The 27,366-nt window shown below is 40.1% G+C and overlaps 1 protein-coding gene across 3 annotated transcripts; it reads right to left on the reverse strand.

The window, feature by feature from the left end:
- Positions 1-3,540: 3,540 nt before the first annotated feature.
- LOC125486567 (neurabin-2-like) lies at positions 3,541-26,725 on the reverse strand. 3 transcript variants are annotated; one of them, XM_048614499.1, is made up of 4 exons: positions 26,639-26,725; positions 20,542-20,603; positions 10,687-12,369; positions 3,541-7,768 (listed from the first exon to the last, which is right to left on the reverse strand). In XM_048614499.1, the coding sequence occupies exons 3-4, from the start codon at positions 12,235-12,237 to the stop codon at positions 7,499-7,501; spliced, it is 1,821 nt and encodes a 606-aa protein (XP_048470456.1). In that variant the 5' UTR covers positions 12,238-12,369; positions 20,542-20,603; positions 26,639-26,725; the 3' UTR covers positions 3,541-7,498. The 3 variants fall into 3 exon arrangements, with proteins under 3 accessions (XP_048470456.1, XP_048470454.1, XP_048470455.1); XM_048614497.1 differs by lacking the exons at positions 20,542-20,603; positions 26,639-26,725 and adding an exon at positions 16,843-16,974; XM_048614498.1 differs by lacking the exons at positions 20,542-20,603; positions 26,639-26,725 and adding an exon at positions 12,484-12,544.
- Between the last annotated feature and the right edge of the window lie 641 nt (positions 26,726-27,366).

Genomic DNA, 27,366 nt, shown 5'->3' on the forward strand with positions numbered 1-27,366 from the left:
GTAGTTATCGTGATCAGTCTAAAAAGGCATAAGCCCCATTTGCAGAGGTTGAGTCAAGTGCCTGTCTTTTTAAAAAGATGAAAAAAACCAAAGCAGGACCCAAGGCATTGAATCTCACTGAATGCTGCAGTTGACATTGGTATAGGCATTTCAGGCAAAAGGCTAGCCAATTCAATAACTCCTCATGGGTTACACTCTAACTATTAATCAGAGCAACTTCAAAATTGGATGGAGCTGATGCTACAATGAAAATAAAAAGGAACAGTCAGCTTCTATGGCTAAGTGCCACTCAGCACTGTCACCTATTTACACAGTCTGCACAATTTACTCACTCTTATATTACAGTCAGTCATAAGTATGTTTGCACAAAGTCCTCTAAATCAGCAAAGTATTAGAGTAAGACATCCAAGAGTAATACAACTGGTTTGGGTAACCACAAAATTCAAACACCATGAACACACAATTAACATTCAGATTTTTACTTGTCTGCGTGTACTTCATATGTAGTGACTTTCCACAGACTTGCTCCTTGTAAATCAGATGTTATGCTGGTAACAAGAATGCAAAAGTTCTGTGCTAAGTACTTCCATGAGAAGGATTTTGCAGGGTTTACTAGGTTGGGATTGCTTTAGCCATCTGCTGCTCTCAATTCTGTTCGAACAGTATAATAATGTAACCTGGAAGTACATTATTTCACTGAACCTATGCGAATTCCACCCATTTACTCCGAATGGGTGTAAACATTCTGTTCTAAATCTACTGCAACTTTTCTGAAAAATTATAGCTCTTTTTTTTTTTTTTTAAGATTCTTCAAAATTATAGCAAACTATATAGCCCTGCCAGCTACTTTGTAATGCAATAAACCTGTTTTTTTTTCAATAAATAGATAATATTTTTAAATAAATAAATAAGTAAAAGAAATAAAAAATCTTCCTTAAAATAGAAGGCAGAGTAACATGATACAACTGCAACAGACACATTAATCAGTAATAATGTCAACAACAATTTCTGATTTTGTGTAAACAGCCTTTTTTGAATTTTGATTCCTTACGCTTTACAATCGATAGTTAAATGCTTCACCTTTCATACGTTTCACCAAATAATGCATGCAACATTTATATCCCTTCTACACAGATTATGATGGTGTGTGAAGCAAAATAAAATTTTCAAACCATGAGTAGAACATGAGAACTTTAACTCATATAGCACCTTTTATTACCTCTGCATGGAAGTGCTTTATTGCCAAATGAGTATTTTCTAAGTAGTTTTGTGCAACTGGAAATGTGGCAATTTGTGCACAGCAAACTCCCATGAACTACAATGAAATAAGTACCAGGTTGTCTGCTTTTAGTGGCACTGGGTGAAAGATAACTATCAGCTAGGACATCAGAGAAAATTGTTCAGCTCATCTTCAAAAAGAATAACATGGTAACTTAATCAAAACATATAGAATGATCAACATGTCTTTCATAAATTAGTAATGTGGCTAGTTATCCATCATGGAGCAATTTGCAGAAATTTGTTGCTTAGTGAGGTATGTCAGGAATAATCATACTTCAAACCCTTCACTCACAACCTGCTGTGACAACGTGTGCTGGATTGACAGTGTTCTGATACAGCTTTAAGAGTTTTCACCGATTTACTGAGCACTCAGACATCAGAGCTGCCCACGTACATCGTGTAATCTGTTTGATAAAGTTGTAGAATAAAAAATATCAGAACAAAAGTCTCTGTGGAAACATCAGAGAGGAAATTAGGTGATCTTCCAGTAGTAGCGCCAAGCAAACCCTTGCGTGGTGTTTTTGCTGAAAATGTTCTATCTTAATTCCATCCAGACTCTGTTATTTTGGGAAGACCAACATCATTGGCTTTGATCCCTAGCCACAAGCCTATGCTCCCTTGCCACTGATTTCATACCGCTCCCTGGCCACTGTTTCAGACTGAACCAGATGGTTAGCACGCTGAGAGGCTTACATTACCCAAAGTTGAGCTTTACACCATGTAACCCATCCAGTATGAAGACAATCCACTTCACATCACCGACTCTTCCCCGCCTCAGCTCATCAGCTGCTGAAACACTCAAACACGCTTTAATTAGCTTCCCACTCGACATGTCCAATCTTGTCCTGGCCAATCTCCCATCTTACACCCTTCATACATTTCAACTCACCCAAAACTCTGTTGCCTGTATCCAACTTCACCCCTTTGTTCACCAGTCAACATTAATTCCTGACCCACCAACATCTCGAATCCCTCTGATGGCTCGATCCTCTCTATTTCTCTAATAGAATTCCACACGGATGGAGTGTGTCTCCATCCATTCCTGGCACCTTACACATCCCTCACAATCTCTGCCTTATCAGTGGTAGCTATGCTCGGAGCTCTGGAATTCCTCCATAAACTGGTCCACTTTTCTGGGTCTCCTTTAGGACCCACCTTACACCCTAGTTCTTTGGCCAATTTTTGAACCACCTTTCCCACATATCCCTTCTATTGTACAGTGTCAATGTTTGTCTAATTGCACATCTGCGTAGCAAACATTCTGGGATGTTTCCATACATTAAAGGTGTTTTACAAATGCTTTGTAGAACACCTACGCTTGGTTCGCAACAAATGACTGCACCTTCCAGTCGCGAACCATTTCGATTCCCCCTCCCACTCCTTGGACGACATGTCCATCCTGGGCCTCCTGCAGTGCCACAATGATCCCACCCAAAGGTTGCAGGAACAGCATCTCATATTTGGCTTGGGAACCCTGCAGCCCAATGGTATCAATGTGGACTTCACAAGCTTCAAAAATCTACCCGCCTCCGACCGCATCCCAAAACCAGCCCAGCTCGTCCGCACCTCCGTAACCTGTCCTTCCTCCCACCTATCCACTCCTCCCACCTCAAGCCCCCCCCCCCCATCTCCTACCTACCAGCCTCATCCCACCTCCTTGGCCTGTCCGTCCTCCCTGGACTGACCTATCCCCTCCCTAACTCCCCACCTACACTCACCTTTACTAGCACCATCCCCGCCTCTTTGACCTGTCCATCTCCTCTCCACCTATCTTCTCCGTTATCCATCTTCTATCCCCCTCTCTCCCTATTTATTTCAGAATCCCCTTCCCCTCCCCCATTTCTGAAGAAGGGTCTAGACCCGAAATGTCAGCCTTCCTGCTCCTCTGATGCTTCTTGGCCTGCTGTGTTCATCCAGCTCTAAACCTTGTTATCTCAGATTCTCCAGTATCGGCAGCTCCTACTACCTCTTTCACAAATGCAGGTGTTTTTCTTGACAATCACAAAGCAATGCAATATTTTAGACAAAACCATGATCCTCGCAACAGTTTATGAATATAACTGAACATTTCAAATGTTGACCCATGATAGATCACAAGCTTTAATTAGAGGCTGTTTACATCATAAAGCAAGATTGATAGCAGGTTATTCCTAACAAGATCAACTTTAAGCACTTACTTCAAAGTTTGGTTAGTTTACTACTTCCCCTAAATACTAAGACAAAACAGTCTGGCGAAGGAACAGGACTGGACTGAAACAGTTTCAGCAATCAAGTGCTGATATAATTAGTTTAATTGACATTGTTTAACATAGTTGAAGAAAACATTTCAAACACCAAGCTAAGTTATTAGCTTCACTGGCAAACAAGCACGGGTTGTGTTTTTCCTTACAGCTGTATTTTGAATACCAGAAACCATGCAAATCAATTCCAATTTAATGAAGTGTATTTGCTTTGCTGTTTATTTGTTTCTCCTTTACTTTAATCCATCATATATAAAGATATCGTAATATCTGAAAACAGCACAGGAGGAGGCCATTAGACCCATTGTGCCTGTGCTGTTTCTTCGGTAGAGCTATCTAATTAGACCCACTCACTTGCTCTTTCCCAATGTTCTTGTAATTATTCTTTCCTTCAAGTGCTCACCCAGTTGACTCTTGGGTGTTAATACTAAATCTACGTTCACTATTCTTCCAGGAAGAGCATTCCATACAACAACTCACTGGGTAAAAGAAAGATTCCATATGTCACCACTAGTTATTTTGCTGATTCCCTTAAATCTGTGTCCTATCGTGACAAGCCCTTCTCTCCATGGACACTATAGTGATTGTAACGAGGTCAACCAGATGGACCTCACAGCATATTAGTTTCCTGATTGGGGCTGTTAATCTGGTCCAATCAGGGAGCCATGGCTAACAGATAAGAACAGGAGTGTCAGACATCTCTGTTCACTCAGAGCTGGATCTGAGGGAATGGAATCAGTTTCAAGGACATTCCACATATAAATAAAGGGTGACTTGGTGACAGGTTACAGGTCTCTGTGCAGTTATTTCAGTAGCAACAAGATTGAATCATACTCCTGAAGAAATTCGTTCGCAACAGTCGTCTTTGAGTTAGGGGAAGCAGTTCTGACGTTCTGCCGGTATTTGGGAAGCTTGACTTATTTGATCCTGCCATCAAAAACTGGGCCCAGTATGTGGAAAGAATTTATTATTTTTTCTGGACAAATGGCACTGGCGAAGGTGAAAAGCGACGAGAAATTCTCCTGACAGCTTGTGGACTGGCAGTTTCGTCGATTATTAGGACCGTAACTTTCCCTGAGGCACCAGTTCCTAAAACCTTCCAAGAGTTGATGGATTTAGTTAAGGAATGTTACAACTCCAAAACTCCTCTAATTCTGAGATGCTATTGGTTTTACTTGGCAATTTAAGAGCCAGGGGAATCCATAATGATACTTTTGATGAGGCTAAGATGACTGGTCGAGGCATGTGACTTTGGTTTAATCCTGAATGAGATGTTGAGATACTGTTTGGTATGTGGGATTAATGACAGAACCGTGCAAAAGCACCTACTAGCTGAAGCCCAAGTGGACTTCAAGCAGGAACTACAAATCACTTTATCATTAGAAAATCCGACAAGTGGAGCATATGAGTTGCAGGGTATTCTGATGGAAGTGGACACCCTCGCCACACTGACTGAGCTTCAAGAACACCTAGTGAGTGAAGGCAATTGCATAGCCTCACTCAGGACATACCCTGAATAGACTGACTCTAGGTCCGCCCATACCAAAACCCTGAAACAAGACTAAACCTCAGCCAAACAGTTCAAGTTTTCTTCAGGAGCTGGGTAGGCAAGCGATTGTAATTGCTGCTGATATGCGGACTCAAGACAGCCAAATAGCCCCACCAGACCTAAACTCAGTAAGAGAACTCATAGGCTGGTATCCAGGAGAGCGCAAACCCTCAAAAGTCCACCTACATCTGGTTTGGAACAGTTAAACTGCTTAGCAATATCTCAATCAGAACCAATCAAATAAACTTCTGGTTAAATGGTCATCCAGTTCTAATGGAGGTTGATACCAGCTTGGCCATTTCAGTGATTGCAGAACCAATTTTTAACAAAATTTGCTCTGCACTCCAGCCCTTAGGTCTGTGCAAGATCGCCGCTAGACTGAGAAGCTATATCCGGGACCCTCCTAAAGATTAGGGGTACACCTTTGGCTCTGGTCTCTTATGAGAAGCAGCTGGTTCTGTTACCATTGACTGTAGAAAAATGCTCGGGCCCAAGCCTGATGGGACAAAATTGGTTAAGAAAGAAAGATTCACTTAGATTGGTTCAACATTTTTCAATTAGAAAATGGCTGCCTGAGCAAAGTCCTAATTAAATACCCAGAAGTTTGTCAGGAAGGTCGAGGCCACCTTACATGTTGAGCAGGAAGCAATTCTGTGATTCTGCAAGGCCTGTCCAGTGCCATTTGCCTTACGGGAAAAAGTAGAGGCAGAAACCAGAAGGTTGGAAAGCAAAGGAACCATCAAACTAGTGCAGTCTGCAGAATAGGCAGCACTGCTTGCACTGATAATGGAGCCCAACAGTTCAGTTCGCCTTTATGGGGATTTTAACCAAACGGTAAGCTGCTTTTTGTAACTGGATAAAGACCCAAACCCTCACATAGAGGATTCATATGCGAAGTTGGCTGCGGGGTGGGGGGGGAGCTGTCCTTCATGAAGTCTGACAAGAGCCGCAAGCGCTTGCAATCGTGGTTAGATGAGAATTCCCAGAAGTATGCAACAATTAATACCCGTAAGGGTTTGTACCAATATATGAGACTGCCATTTGGGGCAGCCTGTGCAATTTTTCAGTGGACGATGAAGAATACTTTACAAAGTCTATCCCAGGACGCCATTTATCTATATCATGTGCCAATAACAGGGAAAACCAGTTGGAGCACTTAGAGAACTTGAATATTGTTCTTAGATGTTTCTCCCAGGTCGGCATACATCTTAGAGGGGAAAAACATGTTTTGCAGGGACGCCAAGTGACCTACATGGGCTTTAGAGTCAACTATACCATGCGAAGATAAAGTGAGGGTGATCAAAGATGCCCCTGCTCCAACTTCTGTACCGGAACTTACATCTATCACAGTAAACGGTGGCATTTTATTATGGGGAACATGAGGGATTGTACCACGCAAAGGTTGCCACCAGATACTGACTGCACTCCACCAGGGTTATCCAGGGGTTTCCAAAATGAAGATGTTGGTGAGAAATTATGTCTGGTGGCCAGGGCTGCATGCAGACATAGCTGCATTGCTGGTGCCAAAAGTGCCAACATGGACAAAAATTACCACCAGCAGCTCGCCCACATCTGTGGGAATGGCTGGGTAAACCCTGCACTCAGTTACACATCAACTATGCAGGTCTTTCCATGGGCTCAGTGTTCTTCATCATTGTGGACACCCTCTCCAAAGTCACTAGACATGCATAGAGTTCATTCATTAAACACAGGGACGACAATAGAAAAACTTGGCGCATATTTTGCAATATACAGACTTCCGGAAGTGTTGGTCACTGATAACGGGCCATTCTTTAGCAGCAGAGAATTTGAGCATTTCCTAAAGTTGAATAGCATTGCGGCACGGTGGTTCAGTGTTTAGCACTGCTGCCTCACAGCGCCAGGGACCCGGGTTCAATTCCATCCTCGGGTGACTGTCTGTGTGGAGTTTGCAAATTCTCCCCGTGTCTGCGTGGGTTTCTTCCCACAGTCCACAGATGCGCAGGCTAGGTGGATTGGCCATGCTAAAGGGTGTGTAGATTAGGGGGATGGGTCTGGGTGGGCTGCTCTGAGGGTTGGTGTGGGCTTGTTGGGGCAAAGGGCCTCTTTCCACACTGTAGAGATTCTATGATGATGATATAAGGACAGCTCCATATTATCCATCATCGAATGGCCTGGCAGAAAGAGCAGTCCAAACTTTGAAGGCAGGCTTAAAGAAACAGCCTACAGCTTCACTAGATACAAAACTGTCCCAGTTCCTATTTAATTATTGGACCACCCATTATGCAGCTACAGGGATTGCCAACAGAGATGTTAATGGGGAGAACACTCCGCACCAGATCTTAAATCTGATCTTCCCAGACCTGAAAGGGAGGGTGAAACGGCATCAGGAACACCGAGGCCAGACACAAGATTCTGCTAAGTGAGACAGACAGTTTGATACAGGGGACTAAAGTTTGGTGTGGGAACCATGGGAATGGGGCATGGCCGTCGCACAGTCAGGTCCCATGACGTATAAAGTTAGGGTAGGTGCAATAGTCCTGAACAAGTACGTGGACCATATGAAAGCTGAAAACTCACAAATGGGAAGGGAGCAAAACATGCTCGGCTCCTCGGAACAGTCGGAAAGGCTGGCCGAAACGGTGGGTTCTCCCTCTCCATCAAGTGTTGAAGAGACCTCCAAATCTGTGACAGACATGGTGGATGGTGCCTTTGCCACCTGAAGGAGAGAATGAATTTCTTCTGAGATGCTCCTGATGCAAGAAGCAAGCTACTGTGCGTTACACGTCACCTGTATCTGAGGCAGAGTCATTGGAACCTGATCCGGTGCTAAAACGCCCAAGGGGAAGCTACAAAAAAAGAACTGGCCTCTGTCCTCAGAGGGATGTAATTATTCTAACAAAGTCAGCCAGGTAGACACCATAGAATAAATTCCCTGATTGGGGCTGTTAATCTGGTCCAATCAGGGAGCCCTGGCTGACAGATAAAAACAGAGTGTCAGACATCTTATACTCTGAGAGCTGGCTCTGAGGGAGCTGGATCAGTTTCAAGGATGTTCCACGTGTAAATAAAAGGGTGACAGGATACCAGCCTCTGTGGAGTTATTTCAGACATTACTTCTCTTCAGTTACTCCACCAAAATTACTCATCCCTTCCTTACCATCTCTGCCCTAAGGAACACCACATCAGATTTTTTAGACACTGTACATAACTCAAACCCTCAAACTTGGTGCCTTGTAGTAAATGTCTTCTGCGTTCTCTTCAAAGAGTTAGTCTCATACCCAGAATTGAACACAAAAGCCAATCTGAGGACTAACCAGATTTAAAATGCCTTTGGCTAATAAAGTGAAGGATTCCAGATGCAATTTCAACAATCTTTGTAGTTTGTCATCAAAGATTAGTGTGTACATACACTCCTGGGTCTCACCATTCAAAACTGTACTATTTACATTTATTGCCTCTCTTCATTCATCTCCTCCGTGCAAAGATGAATCACTTCACACTTTTCCATGTTCAATAGTATGTGTCTTGAGGTCTACCCACTTGATCAGTCTGTCTACTTCTTACTGAAGTGTTTTATTTTATTATCTTTCTCATTGTTTATTATATTTCCAAGTTTCTTATCATTTTAAACCTTTGAAACTATGCTCTATATAGCCAATTCTGAATTATTGATAGATATACTAAAAAGTACTGTGGTCCAGATACTCATCCATGGGGTATGGATCCCAGTCCAAAAAACAACCGAACACTTTTTGAAAGTCCATACATACAACAAGAACACAGCTGTGAATCAGATATTAAATACTGTGAAAAAATCCTGAGATGGTACTGCCTTAAGAAAACAAAAATACTAGTTTTTCTGTTGACAGTGTACAACGAGCTAACTGAAAGTGAGACATTTCTTTCATGAGGGTGTGATAGCCTGTCTGTGTACAATGATGACTGTACTTCAAAATTCATCCACTCAAACACAACATACTTGCTAAATACAGATATTCGTATTTACTCTTTTTTTTACAAAGATCAACAAATAATTGACTACTGGTCAGATAGATAGCATGCAAATTAAAAAGCACTAGAACTTTTGGATTTTTTTTAAAAATTGCAAAGCGAACAAAATTCAGAACATGTGAAAGGTCAGAGAGTATTTAAAACAGATCCGGACATCGCGATGAGAAGGGGGCGACCCATATTTCTTGGACGGATGAGGTGATTGGCCAACTGGCCTTCCTCAACCATAACTATCCTTTCATCAACGTCATAGCTCTCACTAAGAAATTCAAGGCTGCAGCTGATAGAACAACACTTTCTGTAGGTTAAAATATCAACAAAATTCCAACTTATTATGAATATCTTAAAAATTTCAGCACTGATTATTATGTAACATTCCTGACTAAACAAGATCGCTTATGTTGAAAGTTGTCTTTAAACTGAACTCAATTTTCATTTGAACCTTTTACACAGGAAGTCTTGTCATGTTGCTTCCTGTTGTATGTAGGAAATTCTGTGGTGACCAATTAATGGACCAATTCTGAATAATAAATGTGGGGAAAGGGAGAAATGACAACAGTTCTAAAATTCAATAGTTCTCAGTTGACAACTGATAAGGCCAAAAATATGGCTGGTGCACATATTTTAAAATCACTGGTAATCTGACAATAACTGAATCACATCAGCTTTCATGGAGCTACCCAATGAGATTTATAGATTTATCAAACAATGTTTTTGACTTTTCAGTGTTTATAGTTAAACTCATCTCATTATAATAAAAGAAAAAAAGTCAATTTACTCCAGATTGCATTCATCATTATGTCCCAAATACTCCTAGCATCCCCACAGATGATAATTTTCCTTAATTTACAGCAGCAGACTCCAATATACATTATGAAGGAACAATGCACTAACTTAAAAAGGTAAAGTATAGTTATGTAATGAAATAGATTGATACATTTACTATCCAAATGAACCTAAATTTTTACCTTGATACTTCATGTTCACCTTTCAACATAAGATACTAACTTGATGGCAGAGTCCTGTTTTGATGTGCAAATGCAGTCAAACTAATCCCACCCTCACATAGGAATACTAGTGATTTCAGTTACTAATTTCCACATGACATGGTGCCTGGAGTTAACAGCCTTTTAGAATTATTGATAAATTTGTAAAATGTCCATTTACTGCTGTGAAAAAATATTCAGACTGCCGCCTCGCTATAAAGTGACTATAAATCCACAACAGTCATTTACAAGGGTATCACAAAAATAATTAATGTTCAGTCCATCAAGTTGATAATGCCAGATAAAGTTGTATACTACTGAAACTGACTAAAACCACTATTTAACTATTAAGTTATTTAATTCTGATATAATTGTCATATAATAACCAAGAACATATAATAAATAATGTTAATGCATAATTCCATATTTCAAAGATGAAGAATAATTGTTCATATTCATTCTGGATACAAAAATCACAAAACTTTTAATTCAACAAAAATTTAAGATTACATGTCACAAATTATAGCATATTTAAAACTTATCCTTTCCTGTAACTTCAGGTTATTTAAAGACATAACTTCAGCCTTTCATAGACATTTTCAATGACTGGACATGTTCCTTTTTTATCAGGACTTACTTTAATTGATGCGGTGCTAAAGCGAATCTTTCTATGTGGCATGGGTTCCTCTTCATCAGATAATCCAGTGATCTCTGAATAGCCACTTTCTGGTTCAAAGGCATCATCCTCATCATCATCCAGACAACTTCCTTCAGATTCATCACCAACCCCACTAAAGGCGCTAATATCCACCATATCTGCCTCAGAAACATCTTCATTTTTTTTGCAATGATCATATAGATCTAGGTCATTTTTAACCTGCTCACCCTCTTCAAAGGAATCTGCTTTAGATGACAAGGACTCCTCGACCTGATGCGCAGTCCCTTCTGCGGATTCCAAAGGAGAGGACTGGAAATGATCCAAAGAGTCTTTGGGAAGATCTCCATTTTCTGAACTAGCATCATGGAGCAGGGCTCCGGTCTCAACCGATTTAATCTCACAAGTTTCCAAAACGGCATCTCCCTGTTGGAGTCCAGTGCCATTTTCAGAGTCGTTCAGAACGGGTTCTGGATCCTCCTTTCCATCATCCGTAGGTCCAGGTTTCTGATCAGACACTACAGTGTCTTCCACTTCCACCGGCCTAATTTTTCTGACTTCCTCAACTTTTTGTGACCTCTGTGCAGTTGCTATTGACCTGGTTTCTTTCAAGCTGTCCCCATGCTTCACAAGTGATGCCAACTTGCTGGCTAAATTGTTTCCAGACGGGGAACCACCCAGAGTCTTATCAGACTGCGGTTCCTCAGCTTCTTTTCTGATTTGGCCTGAGGCCCCAGGTAGATCAAGGGAGAAATCGCCATCGCTGTTACTCCCACCTTCTGTCTTAAGTGCCTCTTGCTGGTTCTTAAGAACTAATTTTGACTTTCTGGATAGTGGTTTGGAACTGAGGGGGCAGGTGCCTGGCCTTGGCCCTCGCTCTAGGGCTTTGCGCTGGTTGGCACCGCTTTCAAAGACAGCACTGAGCTGACTGACCGTGGGCGAAATGGCCTCCGTTTCTAGGCTGTCCAGTGACTCGGTGCTCCCATTGAAGCGGACCACCACGTCCAACTTGCTATCCTTGAGCCCAGCCCTTTCCTTTTTCAGCAAGATCCGGTTGGAGACATTCTTCTCCTGGATGTTCTTCTCGAAGAGCTTCCTGGTCTCCTGCAGCTTGGAGAAGGGTCTCTCGGTCTTGGTGTCAAAGCGGCTCACCCTCTCTGAGACACTAGTGCCAAGCTTCAGGAGGGCACTGTGGTCTACATTCTCATTCAGGCTGCTGGCTCTGGGTAGGGACAGGCGTACAGCCCTTTCCTTGCCTTTGGCTGGTATGCCAGTCGCTTCATTCGGGGTGGTGCCCATCTTCTGCAGGAACATGTTCTTGATCCTGTGGACATTGGATCCGTACTTCTTGCCCCGGCTCTGCTTCCTCCCTTCGGCATCCTCGGCTGCTTTCTGCTCTCCATTGGCAGTGGGTTTGCTGTCGCTGCTATTTTGCTGCAGAGCCTGAATCTCTGCTTCATAGGCATTGCGGTGGGGAGAAGGGCTCCTCAGGCTCGCTGCTGCTGATGCTGAGGATGTATCGGTCTTCATCATGTTTAATGCAGCGCTCCCCTTCTCCAGAGCTGCATTCTTCCCGATCGGCACACAGACGGAGAAAGAAACAGCTACAGCATAAAGCTCATGGTTGCACTTCTGTCGCCCTCAGGAAGGCTGATAGCACTCCATCTACAAAAGGGGAGGAGAAAAAAAAAACAAAGATTGAAATAAAAATCCGGGAATAAAGTACCGAATGCAGCATCAAAGATTGCAAGACGCCTGATGGATTGCAAACATTTAAACCTTTGATTGCATCATTTTGATCGCAAAAGGCTGATCGCTTGATCCTTCTGCATTATCAACCTACACCGGACTAATTGGCTCTCACTGGGTCCTACAGTCCGCCGCATGGAATTACAACGTGCAGGCTGCTTAGCATATTATCCTTAGAATATACATGGTGCTTGCCTTTGTTTTATAATGTTCACTTATTGGTACAGCTAAGTTTTCTTTAAGCCCTCAATTTAAACAGAAAATGTAAAAATGTAAATGCTTTTTCTCAGCATTATCTCTCAGGTCCACATATTTTGCACTTCAAGTTTATTAATGTTTTTGAAATTGTGCAAGGCACAGAATGTGAGGGGAATTTATTTGCTCATTTGATTCTCCAGGAAATGAGAACGGAAAAACATCCAGTCTCCCGAAACATTATAGTATCCATATTTGTATTAATGATAACACCCCAAAATTACCTTATTGTCCCTGCTATTTCAAAAAAAATTATTGAATGAAAAATGTTTCCACTAACCTATTTACCATATAAAGAGAACAATATGGATGTAATGCTTTGAAAGATCTTGATTATAAATAACAGCACTAAATTACTAAGGAAATGTATACTTTAATTTCCCAACCCCTTCTAAAAAGTCACTGCTAACTATATTTTAAAAGGCAAATCATTGACCCTTTATGTTTTGAAATTACATTTAATGGTTGTTCATTAGTGAATATTGAGTGCAAATATGGAATAATGTACTATGAGAAACTCTAATGAACTGTAATAACAGCAAGAAAAATCTTTGAACTACGACTTTTTGAAAGGAGGATGATCTAAAATCTAAAACCACTACTTACAAAGATAATTGGAAGGCATTTTAAAAAGTTCTAAAACACTTGGTTAGTTTAATAACACATCTCTAAAGCAGTTAAAATTCTCTCTGAAGTTACAATGGAGCATCTCAGAAACCATATAAAATATTTTGATACTGTCTCTAAAGGCCACAGTAAAATTGTTATTTAATTAAAGATCCCTGAACAGGTATGTATAATAATACATAATTTATTGACAGTAAAATCCTGTCCACAAAAGCAACACAAAGTCCAGTGACTGTGTAATTTTAAGTTACAGTGAATTATATAGTGATGCTTTAATAATATGAATAATGGGGTTAATACTGCTGAACGATTTTTTTTAAATATGGGAATATTTTCCGTACTAATTTCTATATTTGTAATGTCTGTGATTTTTCTACTTTCTGATTAGTAAAGAACTCATGACATCAGCATTTTATTTGGTTCTTATTGATTATTCTACCAGGGAAAATAACTATTTGGATTACATTAGTAAGCATTTCTGGTTTGCTACTGTACTTCCCTATCTGCCAGTCACATTCCACAAAACATAACGTGCAATAAAGGGTTGTTGCAGTAGCCAATTACAATTGACTGGAAAGGAGGACACCGAATATATGCATCTAGCATTCACTGTACGGTACGGCCTTAGCAGCTCACATTGCAAGATGGAGAAGAGAAGAAAAAATAGCACTTCTTTAAAAAAAAAAATAAATATGAGGTCACAGCATGACAATTAAGAGATGTGACTTAAAGCGGACTTGAAAACATAATCTTTCAATTGTTCTCAAAAGTTAAGAGAGACGTGTATGCGCAGAGGAATTTAGACAGTAATGCTAGAGATTTTACTGTGCAAAATATTGACAAAACTGTGAGGAGATATTGTCACAAAGCAATTTGTTTCATAGATAGGAAATATATTAACATTTTGCATCCTTCTGACTAATTGATACTCCAAAATAATAGATTTGAAGATCTATGAGCATTCAGGGTGTTATGTCTATATATATTGCCATCATAAATTCCCATGCCCATATTTATTATGGAAATTACCCATGTAAACCTGTCACACTCCAATTATATCTGCATACTACTGGTGGCACTATAATGCCTCAGTTTTGTGCTGTGTGACTTCTTAACCTATTCAGCAGCAAAACCCTTATTCCTACCAACTATGTATCTCTGTTTCATATAAATTTGTTTTGATTTTACTGTTAAATGGTAAAATGTAACATTAAACCACATAAAAATAAGAGAAAAATATTGGACATTGGGTTATATCTGAAAACCATATGCAATGTTCATGACACAGGTACAGCATGAGAGATTACTAGTTACATATAAAATTGTGCTTTTGATCCGTAAGAATAATTTAGTGAAAGTGTATTTTACCTGAAAGATTTGGAGTTATTGGCCAAGCAGTCTATCACTAAAAAAACAACTTCATTTGCTGTATATAGTACTCCCTATGTATTTCATGATTGCACTTCACCTTGGAATGTTCCTCCTGCAAAAAGACGCTGGAGTACTACTTAAAATATTTGTTTTTCCCTGTTTTGTCTAGTCTCCTAAATTACATGTTACCACACATTTTTTTCCAAGTTACCTGGACTGACTTGTCTATCCAAAGCAACAGGAGTCCTCAATTACATTTTAACTGCAAGTATAATTGATATTTCTTATGTAATTGTACATATAAATACAAGTTCAATCTGAAAAATCAGCAATTCAATCAGTAATCACTGCTACTGGCACTACTTTTACTCCTAACCTACACTTATGAATCTGTAAACAAATGTTTCATAATCAGACCATTTGTCTACTAAAAAATTACATTACTATTATATTAATGGAGTACACCTACAATTCAATGCTGTAAGGACTATATTTACAATATTATCTTGAATATGCTCTTTAGGATACAGCATGGCTTTGAATCAATAACAGTTGAAGTTAAGATCATTAAAACTTCAAAGACAGAAGCAGCAGTAGGAGTAGGCCTTTCAGTTCTTTGAGCTTTGTCGTCATTTAATAAAATCATAGTTGATCATGCAATTCAACTCCATTTTTCTGCACCATTCCCATATCCTTTAATTCCCTTAGTGAGGGTTGGTTAGCACACTTGGCTGGATGGCTGGATGGCTGGATTGCAATACAGATTGAAGCCAACAGTGTGTGTTGAATTCCTGCACCAGCTGAGGTTACCCTAAAGGACTCTCCTTCTCAACTCCAGGTGAGGGACCTGAGATGTGGTGACCGTCAGGTTAAACCACCACCAGTCATCTCTGTCTAATGAGAGAGAAGCCCTATGGTCTGGTAGGACTATGGTGATTTTTTTTTTTAATTCCCTTAGTATCCAGAAATATATCAATCTCTGTCCTGAATATACTCAATAACTGAACTACTCTGGAGTAGAAAACTCCAAAGATAGACAACACTTTGAGGGAAGACATTTCTCCTCATCTCAGTTCTAAATAGCCAAATTCTCAGTCCAAGAACCTTAATCCTGGCTTCACAGCCACAGGAAATTGCTCCAGAATTCATCATACAATGGCCCCTGAGAATTTTATATATTTCAAGTAGATCACCGCTGAATCTTCTAAATTCTAGGGAATCTAGGCTTTATCTACTAAAAGATCAAATTGTTAATACAATTAAATCTCCAATTCTTGTTGTCATTAAAGTGAAAATTAAATCAACAGAAGTCTTTTCCCTCATTTAGACATTTTGAATTAGCAAATGAATAGTTATATTAACATTGCTCCATGTTCATAAACAATTTCCTGTGATTTAACAGTACAGGATGATAGACTCCTAATATGTCTGAACTCTTCAAAGCTATTGAATTATATTTCCATAACCTGTACAGAATAAGTTTAGCAATTAAGAATTAGATCCCACAAGTTCTCTTGGTGCTAAAGATTTTCTCAGTTTTTACTTTCCATGTTCCTGTCATGTTTACAGGCATTCACAGAAGCATTCAACCCTTATAAATTACTGGCTCTACTAAGTCAGATTAACCCTTTTTGTTTAGTTGCACTGAATATATAATTCAAAAGGCATGCATGCACACTTAAATAAAACGACTTGTATCTGCATAGTGCCTTTAACGATCCCAGGATGTCCCAATTGTCTTAAAACCAATCAAATACATTAGAAGAACTGTTGAACTGTATTTTTTTTTTAAAAAGGTGATCAAATACGCGTATGGTCGTATCTATTAAGTCTGTCCATATACTGTATAAAGTACAATTGTTCTGAATGAGAATCTAGTCTCAGTCGCACTAGGATCCAGGAGAAAGCCACTACACAAAAGGCCTGACTACGTTGCGTTTCCTGCGCGTTATTTCCCATTTCCCTGATAACTGTCATTTTAGCCCAAAACGTCGGATCCGGAAAGTGTTACAAACAGGAAACGTTCCCCCATTAGATTCTTTCTCTGTTTTCTGAAAGAAAACCCGTAAGTTGCTGCTGTCATTCAACAACTGCAGCTTTGCGCTGGGGAGGAGAGGGAGAGGGAAGCTGACTTACATTGTAACCCGTTTGCAGCTTTGTTGTTTCCTTGTTGCTGTCTGTGATGTGCCGCAATACTGGATTTCACCAGCTACACATGTCACATCGTCTTGACCCACCGACAGTCACGCTGCAGGCGGAGCTTCCACACAATACCAGAGTGTACATTCATGTTGATGTCGCCTTTGTTTGTGTGTGTGTGTGTGGACTCGCAACCTCTTGCTGTATATTTATTTATCTGTTTATTTTAGTTCATTTCAGGTAATGAAAAATAATTTTCCATCACAAGCTCTTAGCGTGACAAGATCGTTATGTCTTCCATTCAAACCCTCTTGGATTCCTGGCAGCTCCGGGAAATATTCTTAAGGCAGTGACTATCAGTTTCGACAATTATGCTTAAACAAACCCGCCTCCACAGTCATAAAAAATATTCTATAAGTAGTTTTGTTGCTGTAATAATTATGTTAAACAATTATAAGCCCTTTCTATTTGGGTCTTCCTTTCCTGCCTTCTCTCCTGTTCCATCCTGATTTGTAATTTATACCATGACCTAATTACCCGACCGACACCCTTCACACACAAAAAAAGCCTACAGCTCCAACTCAAATCCTTCATTCGTTTAGGAAATGGGACACACGTCGAAAAAAAATAGTTGCCCCTGATTGGATGAATGCAACCCCAATCTGTATTTTACAGCCAGTGGAAGCTGAGAACTTTGGAGATTGACAGCCACATCATCGCGGTGTTCAGGTCAAATATATGCTTTTTTAAAAAAAAAGTCAGATAGAAATGAATGGGTCAGCTATAACACTGGAGCCAAATCATTTCTTTAAGACCTGTTCAAAACTGAATAAAAATATTTTGTCCATCTGACTAATCCATTGCTTTTATGAGTGTATTAGGAGGTAAAGATTGTACAATTGTTAATATAATAGTGTTGACCTAAGAAATATTCATTAATAAATGTATTCTCACACAATAAACATTGTTCATTATGGCTTGGAATGTTGCATATCATACTAATGTTACTTTGACGTTTACTGATTCGGGAATAAAGTCGCCATAATCCTACTGGACCAGAGGACTGCTCCCTTATTTGAGAGAAAGACGGCTCGTGGTGGTTTAACCTGACGGTCACCACACCTCAGGTGAGGGGAGGAGCTGAGAAGAAGAGACCTTCATGGTAATCTCAGCCAGTGAGGGATTTTAACACATTCTGCTGGTATCGTTCTGCATTGCAAGCCAGATGTCCAGCCAACCGAACTGTTGTAATAGCACCCTAATTAAATTCTAAAGGCAGAATCTTCCCACATCCTGAATGATGTGGGCTATGGCAAGAGAATTGGGAAAATTGCAAGGAAGTCAAGCAAGGCCTTTCTCAAGTCACATTTTCCAATTAAGTTCCAAACATCGATAGGAGATTCTCGCCAGTAAGTGGCAGGAGGTATACTAAATGGAAATTATCACTCATTATCACCTTAATTATTACATATTTGCAGCTCATTAATAAGCATTCTCCTAGCACATACCAGATCAATGCTATACTCTAAGAATTCCAGACATGAAAATCAGAGTAGGTACCTCCAGACTTCCATTTTGGATATCCAGCACCAATGACTCCACATTTGGAGGTGTTGGCATCCAAAACATACCTGCCTTGTCACACCATCATAGTACATCTTTGATCCACTTCAAAAATACTTCTGTACTTTAGTGCTGCACTTTAGATACACAAGGAGCTTTCAGAGATTCTGCCAGAGCCAGGGATTCCAGTGGTGATAAGAACTTCCGTACGCAGCAATAGGGAGAATTGGGCAAGTATCAGAAGAGAATGGTGAGCAGGGGTGTGGTAGTAGTAAATGAGGTGAGTTTAGGACAATAGTGTGAGAAAACTCAGTGGGATACATGAAGAGAAACCTTCCTTCATCCTCAACAAAAGTGACACTTTTCTAAAACAAGTAAGATTCAGCCCTGAGTGATTCATTGGCTGTGAAGCATCATGTGATGGCTTGATAATGTCAAGAACTACTCAAACTATCAAAGTTCTTCCTTAAATTTAAAATATGATTATAAATAATGAATCCTGTTCAACAGTAAACAAAGACAATGGTTACGTTTCATACTTGGGTGAGTCTGAGATACGTCTTTGTAGAATTTCTAGGGAGCCCCAAAAGAAATGGGTAAAATTGACAGAAATTAGATACTACCTATCATTTTTGCTATTATTTAGAAACACAAAATGTTCTAAAGGCAAATAAATGCAAAATTACTCTGCAGGCATATTACCCAAAAATAAGCAACATCTCTTGATTTTTTTCAAACACATTGCATTTTGCAATTATAATTCTGCAAAGCCAAAAAAAGTCACAAGGTAGGATGCCTTTGTTATATTTTGTAACGTAGGTTTGTCCCTTTCATTTGAATGGGTTGAAAGGATATGGAAAACATGATGGAAGAGTAGGCTCCACTCCAATTTCTTCAGAAAGTACAAAGTGAATGAGTCATTTGCACTTAGAGGACTGATTCTTACTGAGACATTCATAACTACAACTATCGACTGGCAATCAAATATTCCTCGTAACAATGTGTACAATGATGGCTATGCATATTTAGCTTCAGAGACAAAGAAACATTAAAAGGAAGTTGTCATTCATTATCATCAAGATTAAACATTTAATAAAGCTAAAGGTTCCAAATTCATCAATGTCACAAAGCAGGGTGGAAGGCTGTAAGAAGGGTGCAGAGATACTTCAGTGTGATTTGGACAAGCCAATTGTGCAGGCAACTGCATGACAAAGGAAGTATAATGTGGATAAATGTGTATTTATCAACTTTGGTAGCAAAAACAGTAAGGCTGATTATCATTTGAATGGCCATAGACTGGGAAAGAGAGAGGGGTGCAGTGAGACACGTGTGCCCTTGTATACCAGATGCTGGAAGTAAAGCATGCAGGTGCAACAGGTGATGAGGACAACAAATGGAACATTGACCTTCATAGCAAGAGGATTTGAGTACCGGAGCAGGGATGTCTTGCTGCAGTTGTACATGCCTTAGTGAGACCACACCCACAGTACTGTGTGCATTTTTGGTCTCCTTACCTAAGGAAGGTTGTCCTGACTGTGCAGGAAGGACAACAGAGGTTAACTCAGCTGATTCATGGGACAGCAGGTCTGACATATGAAGAGAGACTGGATTGATTAGGACTATGTTCACTGGAGTTTAGAAGAATGCAAGGGCATCTCATAGAAACATAGAAAATCCTAAACAGGACTAATCAGGGTAAATGCAGAAAGGATGTTTCCAATGACCAAGAGTCCAGAACCAGGTGTATATCTAAGGATACAGAGTAGGCCATTTAGAACTGACATGAGGAGAAACGTCTTCACTGGGGGAGTGGTGAGTGCATGGAATTCTCTGTCACAGAATGCAGTTGAGGCCAAAACATTGAATGTTTTCAAATTGAGTTAGGTATAGCTCTTAGGGCTAAAGGAATCAAAGGGTATGAGAAGAGAGTGGTAACAGGTTGCTGAGTTGGATAATCAGCCATGATCATATTAAATGGCAGAGCAGGCTCAAAGGGCTGAATGGCCTGCTCCTATTTCCTGTTTCTATGTTCAAAACTCCATGAGTTAAAATCACAGACAAGGTCTTTCATATCTTGAAGAAGATAATACAAAAGTGTTGGCCACAGAAAAAATACTGAGGAAATAAGCCAACCTGTTTACACACGCTTGGTCTTCATCCACTGAAGGTCTGAGATCAATGTAAATATTTCTGACCTATAAAGAAAATATTGTCACCAAAAGTATGTCTGTGTTTTCTGATTATCCCTGATCAATGTATTTTATAACAAAAGAGGTTTATGTTGTCTTATCAATGGCGTTCAAGTTCCTATTAAATAATTCCAGCAGGGAGCTTTTGTGAGTTTTAAAATAAAATAGGTTATTTATTCTCACACATTTATCCCAGATTTAAAACAGGTCTCAAGCACTCATTCCCCCACACACAAAGTTGGTTATAAGTATATGAATTCTCTCAAATTATGGGGCAACTCCGTCTCTGGTTTACGTTCTCCAAACCCCATCAAGCTCCCTCACAATAGTGTATGTTTCAGTAAAATCACCACTCACTGTTCTGAACTCTTAAAAAAATAAGTTTAACTTGTTTAGCCATTCTCAATCAGACAAACCCTCAGTCCAGGAATCAGCACAATGAACCTGTTTTGAATCACCTCCATTGACAGTACATTGTTTCTTAAATGCAGGACTAAAACTGCATATAGCACACCAGGTGTAGACTCACCAACATTGTACATAGTTGTAACAAGACTCCACTATTTTTAAACTACAACTGCCTAATAAAAAAGACCTAAATTTCAGCTTTTTCTTACTTAATAATGAACCCTTGTGTTTCCCCAATGACTGATGGTAAGCTAACTGGTCTACTGTGTCCTGAACTCTGTCACCCTCCCTTCCTGAACAGGGCATCACATTAATTGTTATCCAATTTGATGAAATCCTCCCAGAAGTGAGTGAATTCTTACATATTTCAACCAATGCCTCCACCATCTTCTGCAGAAACTTCCTTTAGATCATTTTGATGCAAGCAATCAGGTCCTGATTATTTGTCTGTATTCAGTCCCATAGGTTTCGTAAATACTTTGTTCTTAGTGATAGACACTGATGAGATCTTTCCTCCCATTAGCCCTTTGCTTAGCTGTTACCTTTGAAATGTTTAGAGTGACCTCCACCATGAAGATCAACACAGAATTTGGTTTAAATTATCTGCCATTTCCCTGGTCCCCATTATTAATTCCCTAGTCTCATCCTCCAAGGGGTCTACACGGACTTTAGATCCTCCATTTCTTTTTATGCACTTGCAGAACCTCTTGATTTTGTTTAATTTTTTGCCAATTTATTTTCATAATCAATTTTCTCCCTCTTTGTTTGCTTTTTCGTCATCTGCTCTTGGTTTCTAAAACATTCCTGATCCTCTAGTCTATCATCAGTTTTTGTTGCTTTGTTTACCTTAGTTTTTAAAATTAGAACCACCTTTGTTTAACAAGGGTGGATCGTTCTTCTCATCTCATCTTTCTTTTTGATTGGAATAGATATCTGCTGAGCAGTACAACACCAAAAAGATAGTTCCTTGCCCACTCCTGTCTGCTTTCCACAGTGCCTGTTCATTCTGCGACTCCCACATCAGTTCTACACTACCCACCAACTTCTCCACCACACCTTTCCCTGCAACTGTAAGAGTTGCAACAGCTGTCCTTACACCTCCCCTCTCACCTCCATCTAAGGCCCCAAACAATCCTTCCAGATCCGGCAAAGATTCACCTGCACTTCATCCAACCTGATTTATTGTATCTCTTGCTCCCGATGTGGTCTCCTCCATACGGGGGAGATCAAATACAGACTTGGGGACTGGTTCGCAGAGCATCTGCGCACTGCACGCATCAAGCAATCTGACCTTCTGGTTTCCATCCATTCAACTCCCAGTCCCCTGGTGACATGTCCATCCTTGGCCTCCCTCACTGTCAGAGTGAGGCCAAATGTAAACTGGAGGAACAACATCTGAAATTTTGCCTTGGGAGCTTACAGTCCAATGGCCTCAATATTGACTTCACCAGCTTCAAAACCCCTCCGAACCCATGCTTATCCCATGTCCACCCCACCCCCTCCTGACCTGACCTAACCTGTCCATCTTCCTACTCACCTACCCGCTTCACCCTTCCCACTGATCAATCACAATAACCTCCTACCTACATCCACCTATCACCATCCCATCTACACTTCCGCCAGCCCCACCCCCCCTCTCTATTTACATATGGGCTCCCCTCCCCAGGCCTGACAAAGTGTTTTGGCCCAAAACTTTGATTTTCCTGCTCCTCAGATGCTGTCTGACTGACTGTGCTTTTCAAGCTTCACATTATGAAGTATCTGCTTAACTAGGGGATGGCACAGTGGCTCAGTGGCTAGTACAGCTGCCTCACAGTGCCAGCAACCTGGGTTCAATTCCACCCCCAGCCAACTATCTGTGTGGAGTTTGTATGTTTTTTTTAATAGAACCCCTACAGTGTGGAAACAGGCCCTTTGGCCCAGCAAGCCCATACCGACATTCAGAGCATCCCACCCAGACCCATCCCCCTTAATCTACACATCCCTGTACACTATGGGAAATTTAGCATGGCCAATCCACCCAGCCTGCACATCTTTGGACCATGGGAGGAAACTGGAGCACCCGCAGGAAACCCACGCAGACATGGGGAGAATGTGCAAACTCCACAGACAGTCACCCGAGGGTGGATTCGTGTCTGGGTAGTTTTGTTCCAGGTGCTCTGGTTCCCTCCCACATTCCAAAGATGTGTAGGTTAGGTGGATTAGCAATGCTAAATTGCCCATATCAGGGATGTGGAGGTTAGATGGATTATCCATGGGAAATGCAAGGTTACAGGGATAGGGTAGGGGGGAGGCGGGTCTGGGTGGTAGGTTCTTCGGAGGATCAGTGTGACTTGATGGGCTGAATGGCCTGTTTCCACACTGTAGGGATTCTATGATTATCTACTACTTCTCATCTACTAACTTTACCCTTAGTATATTTTTGTATTCCACTTCAGACAAGTCTTTCTTCATACCTCAGCAATACCCTTATTTATTTAAGTTAAGGACATTGCTTTGAGACCCGAATTGCTACCCCTCAATTTGAATTTGAAATTCTACCACAAATTGAATGCTTTCCTCTAAAGGATCCTTAAAAAGATATCTTAATGATTCTACCTGATCACATATTACAAGATCTAAAATAGCCTGTTGCCAAATAGGTTCTGCATTGTACTGTTGTTAGAAACAATGTCCAATGCAGTGTCCAAATTTGACTTCCATGTTACTCTTGCTCATTTCATTTGTCCAGTCAATATGCAGATTAAAATCATCCGTGACAATTGTAGTGCCATTTTTTAATACCTCCATTATTTCCCAAATTTATATTTTGAGCTAAAAGGAAGCAATTCTTCTAGAACCTATAAACAACTCCCAAATGACTGTTTTCCCTTGCTATTCCTTATTTCCAAACAAATTGCTTCCACATTACTATCTTTTATACTATATTACAATTCACCACCACATCAGTACCATCCTTTATTAACAAAGCCACCCCACCTCCTTTTCTTTCTGGTCTATTCTTCCAGCATACTGTTGAATATTGAGTTCCCAGTCCTCGTAACTCTGTAACTAAGTCTTTGTAATAGCTGTCAAGTCATATTCATTTATTTCTATTTGTGCCAACTACTCGTCTATCTTGTTACAAAGTGCGTGTGTATATTCGGATAAAGAGCTTTGAGTTTTGACTTCTTCCAATTATTACTTCCTCTGGTTCTAATTTCTGCTGCACTTATTTTTGTACATTTTCTACCTCTCCCTGTCACATTTTGATTATCATTTGCCTCTTCACTACCCTGTGCCTTTCTCTCTCTCATTTTATTTTGCTTTGTTAAACATCTTTTCAGTTGAACCATCCCACCCACTAATTACTTTAAGGCTCTATCTACAGCCCTGGATATATGATTTGCCAAGACAGCGAATTTCAAAACAAATCTATCCCAATGGAGCAGCTCTCCCGTTCCTCTGTACTGGTGCCAGTGTCCCAGGAATTGTTGGCAGTTCTCCTCCACCAATCTTTGAGACATGCATTTACCTTTCTAATCTTATGTACACTTAAACAATGTGTGCCTGGCTCTGGCACTAATTCGGAGGTTATTATCTCTGTGGCTCCATTTTTTAATTTAATCCGGAGATACTTGCAATCCGTCAGCAGAGCCCATTTCCTAGTCCTACCAATGTAATTGATGCCTGTCATTGTGGACTGTGACAACAAGATCCTTCTATCCATTCTTAGATCCTCTCCAGCAGTGGAGGTAACATGAATCTTGGCACCAGTAATCGGAACCGTCTGCCTTTGCTTCAGAGAACAGTACCTATTCTATTAATTATGTTGTCCCTACCACATCTCGCTTTTCTCCAACCATTGCAACCCACCCGTGACTTGAATGCCACTCTGGGTCACAGTGCTGTTATTAGTTCACCCATCCTCCCTGGAGTCTGTGCCCTCGCCCACATCAGGAATGAGAACCTCGTACCTATTGGATAAGGAATACATGCTCCAAAGCTAAATTCTGGATCCCCATATCTGCCTCACTCACAGTCACACACTTCCTGTCCTTGACCACAGATCAAATTTGATGTAGTCAATGTAAGAAATGTGACTGGCTCCTGAAACACAGAGTCCAGGTACTCCTATCCCTCCTGATGTGTCGCAGTGTCCGCTGTTTGGATTCCAGCTCGCCAACTTTGAGCCAAAATTTCTCAAGCAGTCAACATTCACTGCAAATGTGCTCACGTGGATTTCAGCTTGTAAAACAGTATTGATTCGGCTACCTCTTGACTGGAGAGACAGGCACTCAAACACTCTGTTTAAATTTTAATTGTACTTAAGGTCTGGACAACACTAATAAACACCTCTTGGTGTAAGAAGGTGGCAGTAGTGGGATTCTTCTTCAGTTTTTGTATCCTTGCAGTGATAGTGCATAGAAGATATGGCTAGGTCGGGAATTCCAAGATTTTGACCCAAGGAACCTGTAAGAACAGAGTTAGCTGTTCAAGTCAGGATGATGTTGATGAAGAAAACAACATGCAAATGATGATATTCCAAATATCTTGCATTTGTTTTTCAGTTGTCAGAATTTCAATTTCTCTAGCCCAGAAATCGATGGATGCTCAATTGTTGAATATATTTAAGACCGAGACTGATAGATTTGCAGGAATTAAGGTAATCAGGTGATACAAGATGTAAAAGCATAATCGTGATCTTATTGAATGGGGTGAAGCTGCAGGGACCATTAAGCCTCCCCTGCTGCTTTTGTCTTATGTTCTTGCTTGTAAAAGGTTAGAATATTTTTTCCTTCATGAATAACCCAGCAGGAGATCAACAGTTCATTAGAAAATTAAATATCTAAATCACTGATTATGCATATAGCATAGAACGCATTGTCAGTGAAAGTGCATATGAATTTGTAAGATTATTCAGGATGCTATTACAATGATGACATGAGGAAATGACAGAAAATTATAATAAATCCTGCACTTACTTCAGATCTGTGGGATTAGTGGGAATCTGCTATAATACATGTGCATAAATGCTCAGCAACAAGTAGAACAAATGCTACAAGTAATCGCATTAGATTGTACATACAGGTTTTCAAATTGTGCAAAGGCCATAATTTATTAAAAACCAGCTATAACAAGCAGACCTACCTGTAGGTACAGTGCAAGAGAAATAGTGACATCTTGTGGTGCAACAATTATATAAGACATCTGTTACAATTAGTTCTGATTATTGTGTTATGCGTAACTGTATAGAATAACGATTTGTTAAGCTTCAATAGTGGAAAGTTAACAAAAAAAAATCTATGGATTAAACGATTCAAATTAACACATTTATTGATAGTTACATATAGGATATTAATTAGTATATTTTAAGCAGTAAATTTATTTAAGTGTATATTAAGTAGTAAACGTATATAAAAACCCTTACTTGACTGTAACGCGATTGAGGAATAGTGGACGCTGTTTGGATAACGCAAACTTTCTGCTGTACAAATTTTCTATAGCGATTTCCCTTTAACACGATATCCTATGGCAATGTTCTATAACGTGAGGTTACGCAAGAACGCAACTACCGCTAGAGCTACCTGTATTAGTACTCTTCTGAATCAAAGATTACATCGTGTATCACCATTTCATAGTACTTCCAGTACCTTTCCAGGCATTCTATTCTACAGAAAAACATCTCCAGGTGGCTCCATTGTCACATGGTCACCTCAGTCAAAACAGGCTGCTTTTGCATTCAGCCTGTTTTCCAAGTACTTTTCCAATTCATTTCAATTGCTTGCAGTCATGTCCAATTAACCATTAATCCTTATTGGTATGTTTTGAAAATATAATTTTTACTTCTACGACTATACCATTCTTCAAGAGCATAACTTCATTTTTGTTTGGTATGTTACTCGACATTCACCCCTCAAGCAACAGAATGAAAATTGATCAGAATTTGTGACTTTTCTCACTGTTTAACGGGGAACATTGATGAGTGCAAATTAGCTGCTGTGTTACTATAGATTGTAGCAATGACCATACATCAAAGTTCTTCCTTGGCTCTATGGTCCTTTTGGACGCCTGAGATCATGTGAGATATTACAAAAATTATCTGATACAAGTCCTCGGTTATGATGATCAAAAAGCGAGGATGCAATCCATTGTACATATTTTTTAGGATAACTTTGGCTTCTGCAAATGCAACAGTGAATGAAGAAGTATCACCTCCATCTTTTCAAAGGCAAACTATGGAAGTGAATTCAATTTCATCATTTAAGAAACATTTAGACAGGTAAATTGATAGGATAGGTATGTGCCAAATGCAGGAAAATAAGTCTAGTTTAAATTGTAAAAAATGGACAGCATATGCAGTTGGGCTGAAGGGCTTCTT

Source organism: Rhincodon typus, chromosome 30 (assembly GCF_021869965.1).
Source record: "Rhincodon typus isolate 14 chromosome 30, sRhiTyp1.1, whole genome shotgun sequence".
Classification (NCBI taxonomy): Eukaryota; Metazoa; Chordata; class Chondrichthyes; order Orectolobiformes; family Rhincodontidae; genus Rhincodon; species Rhincodon typus.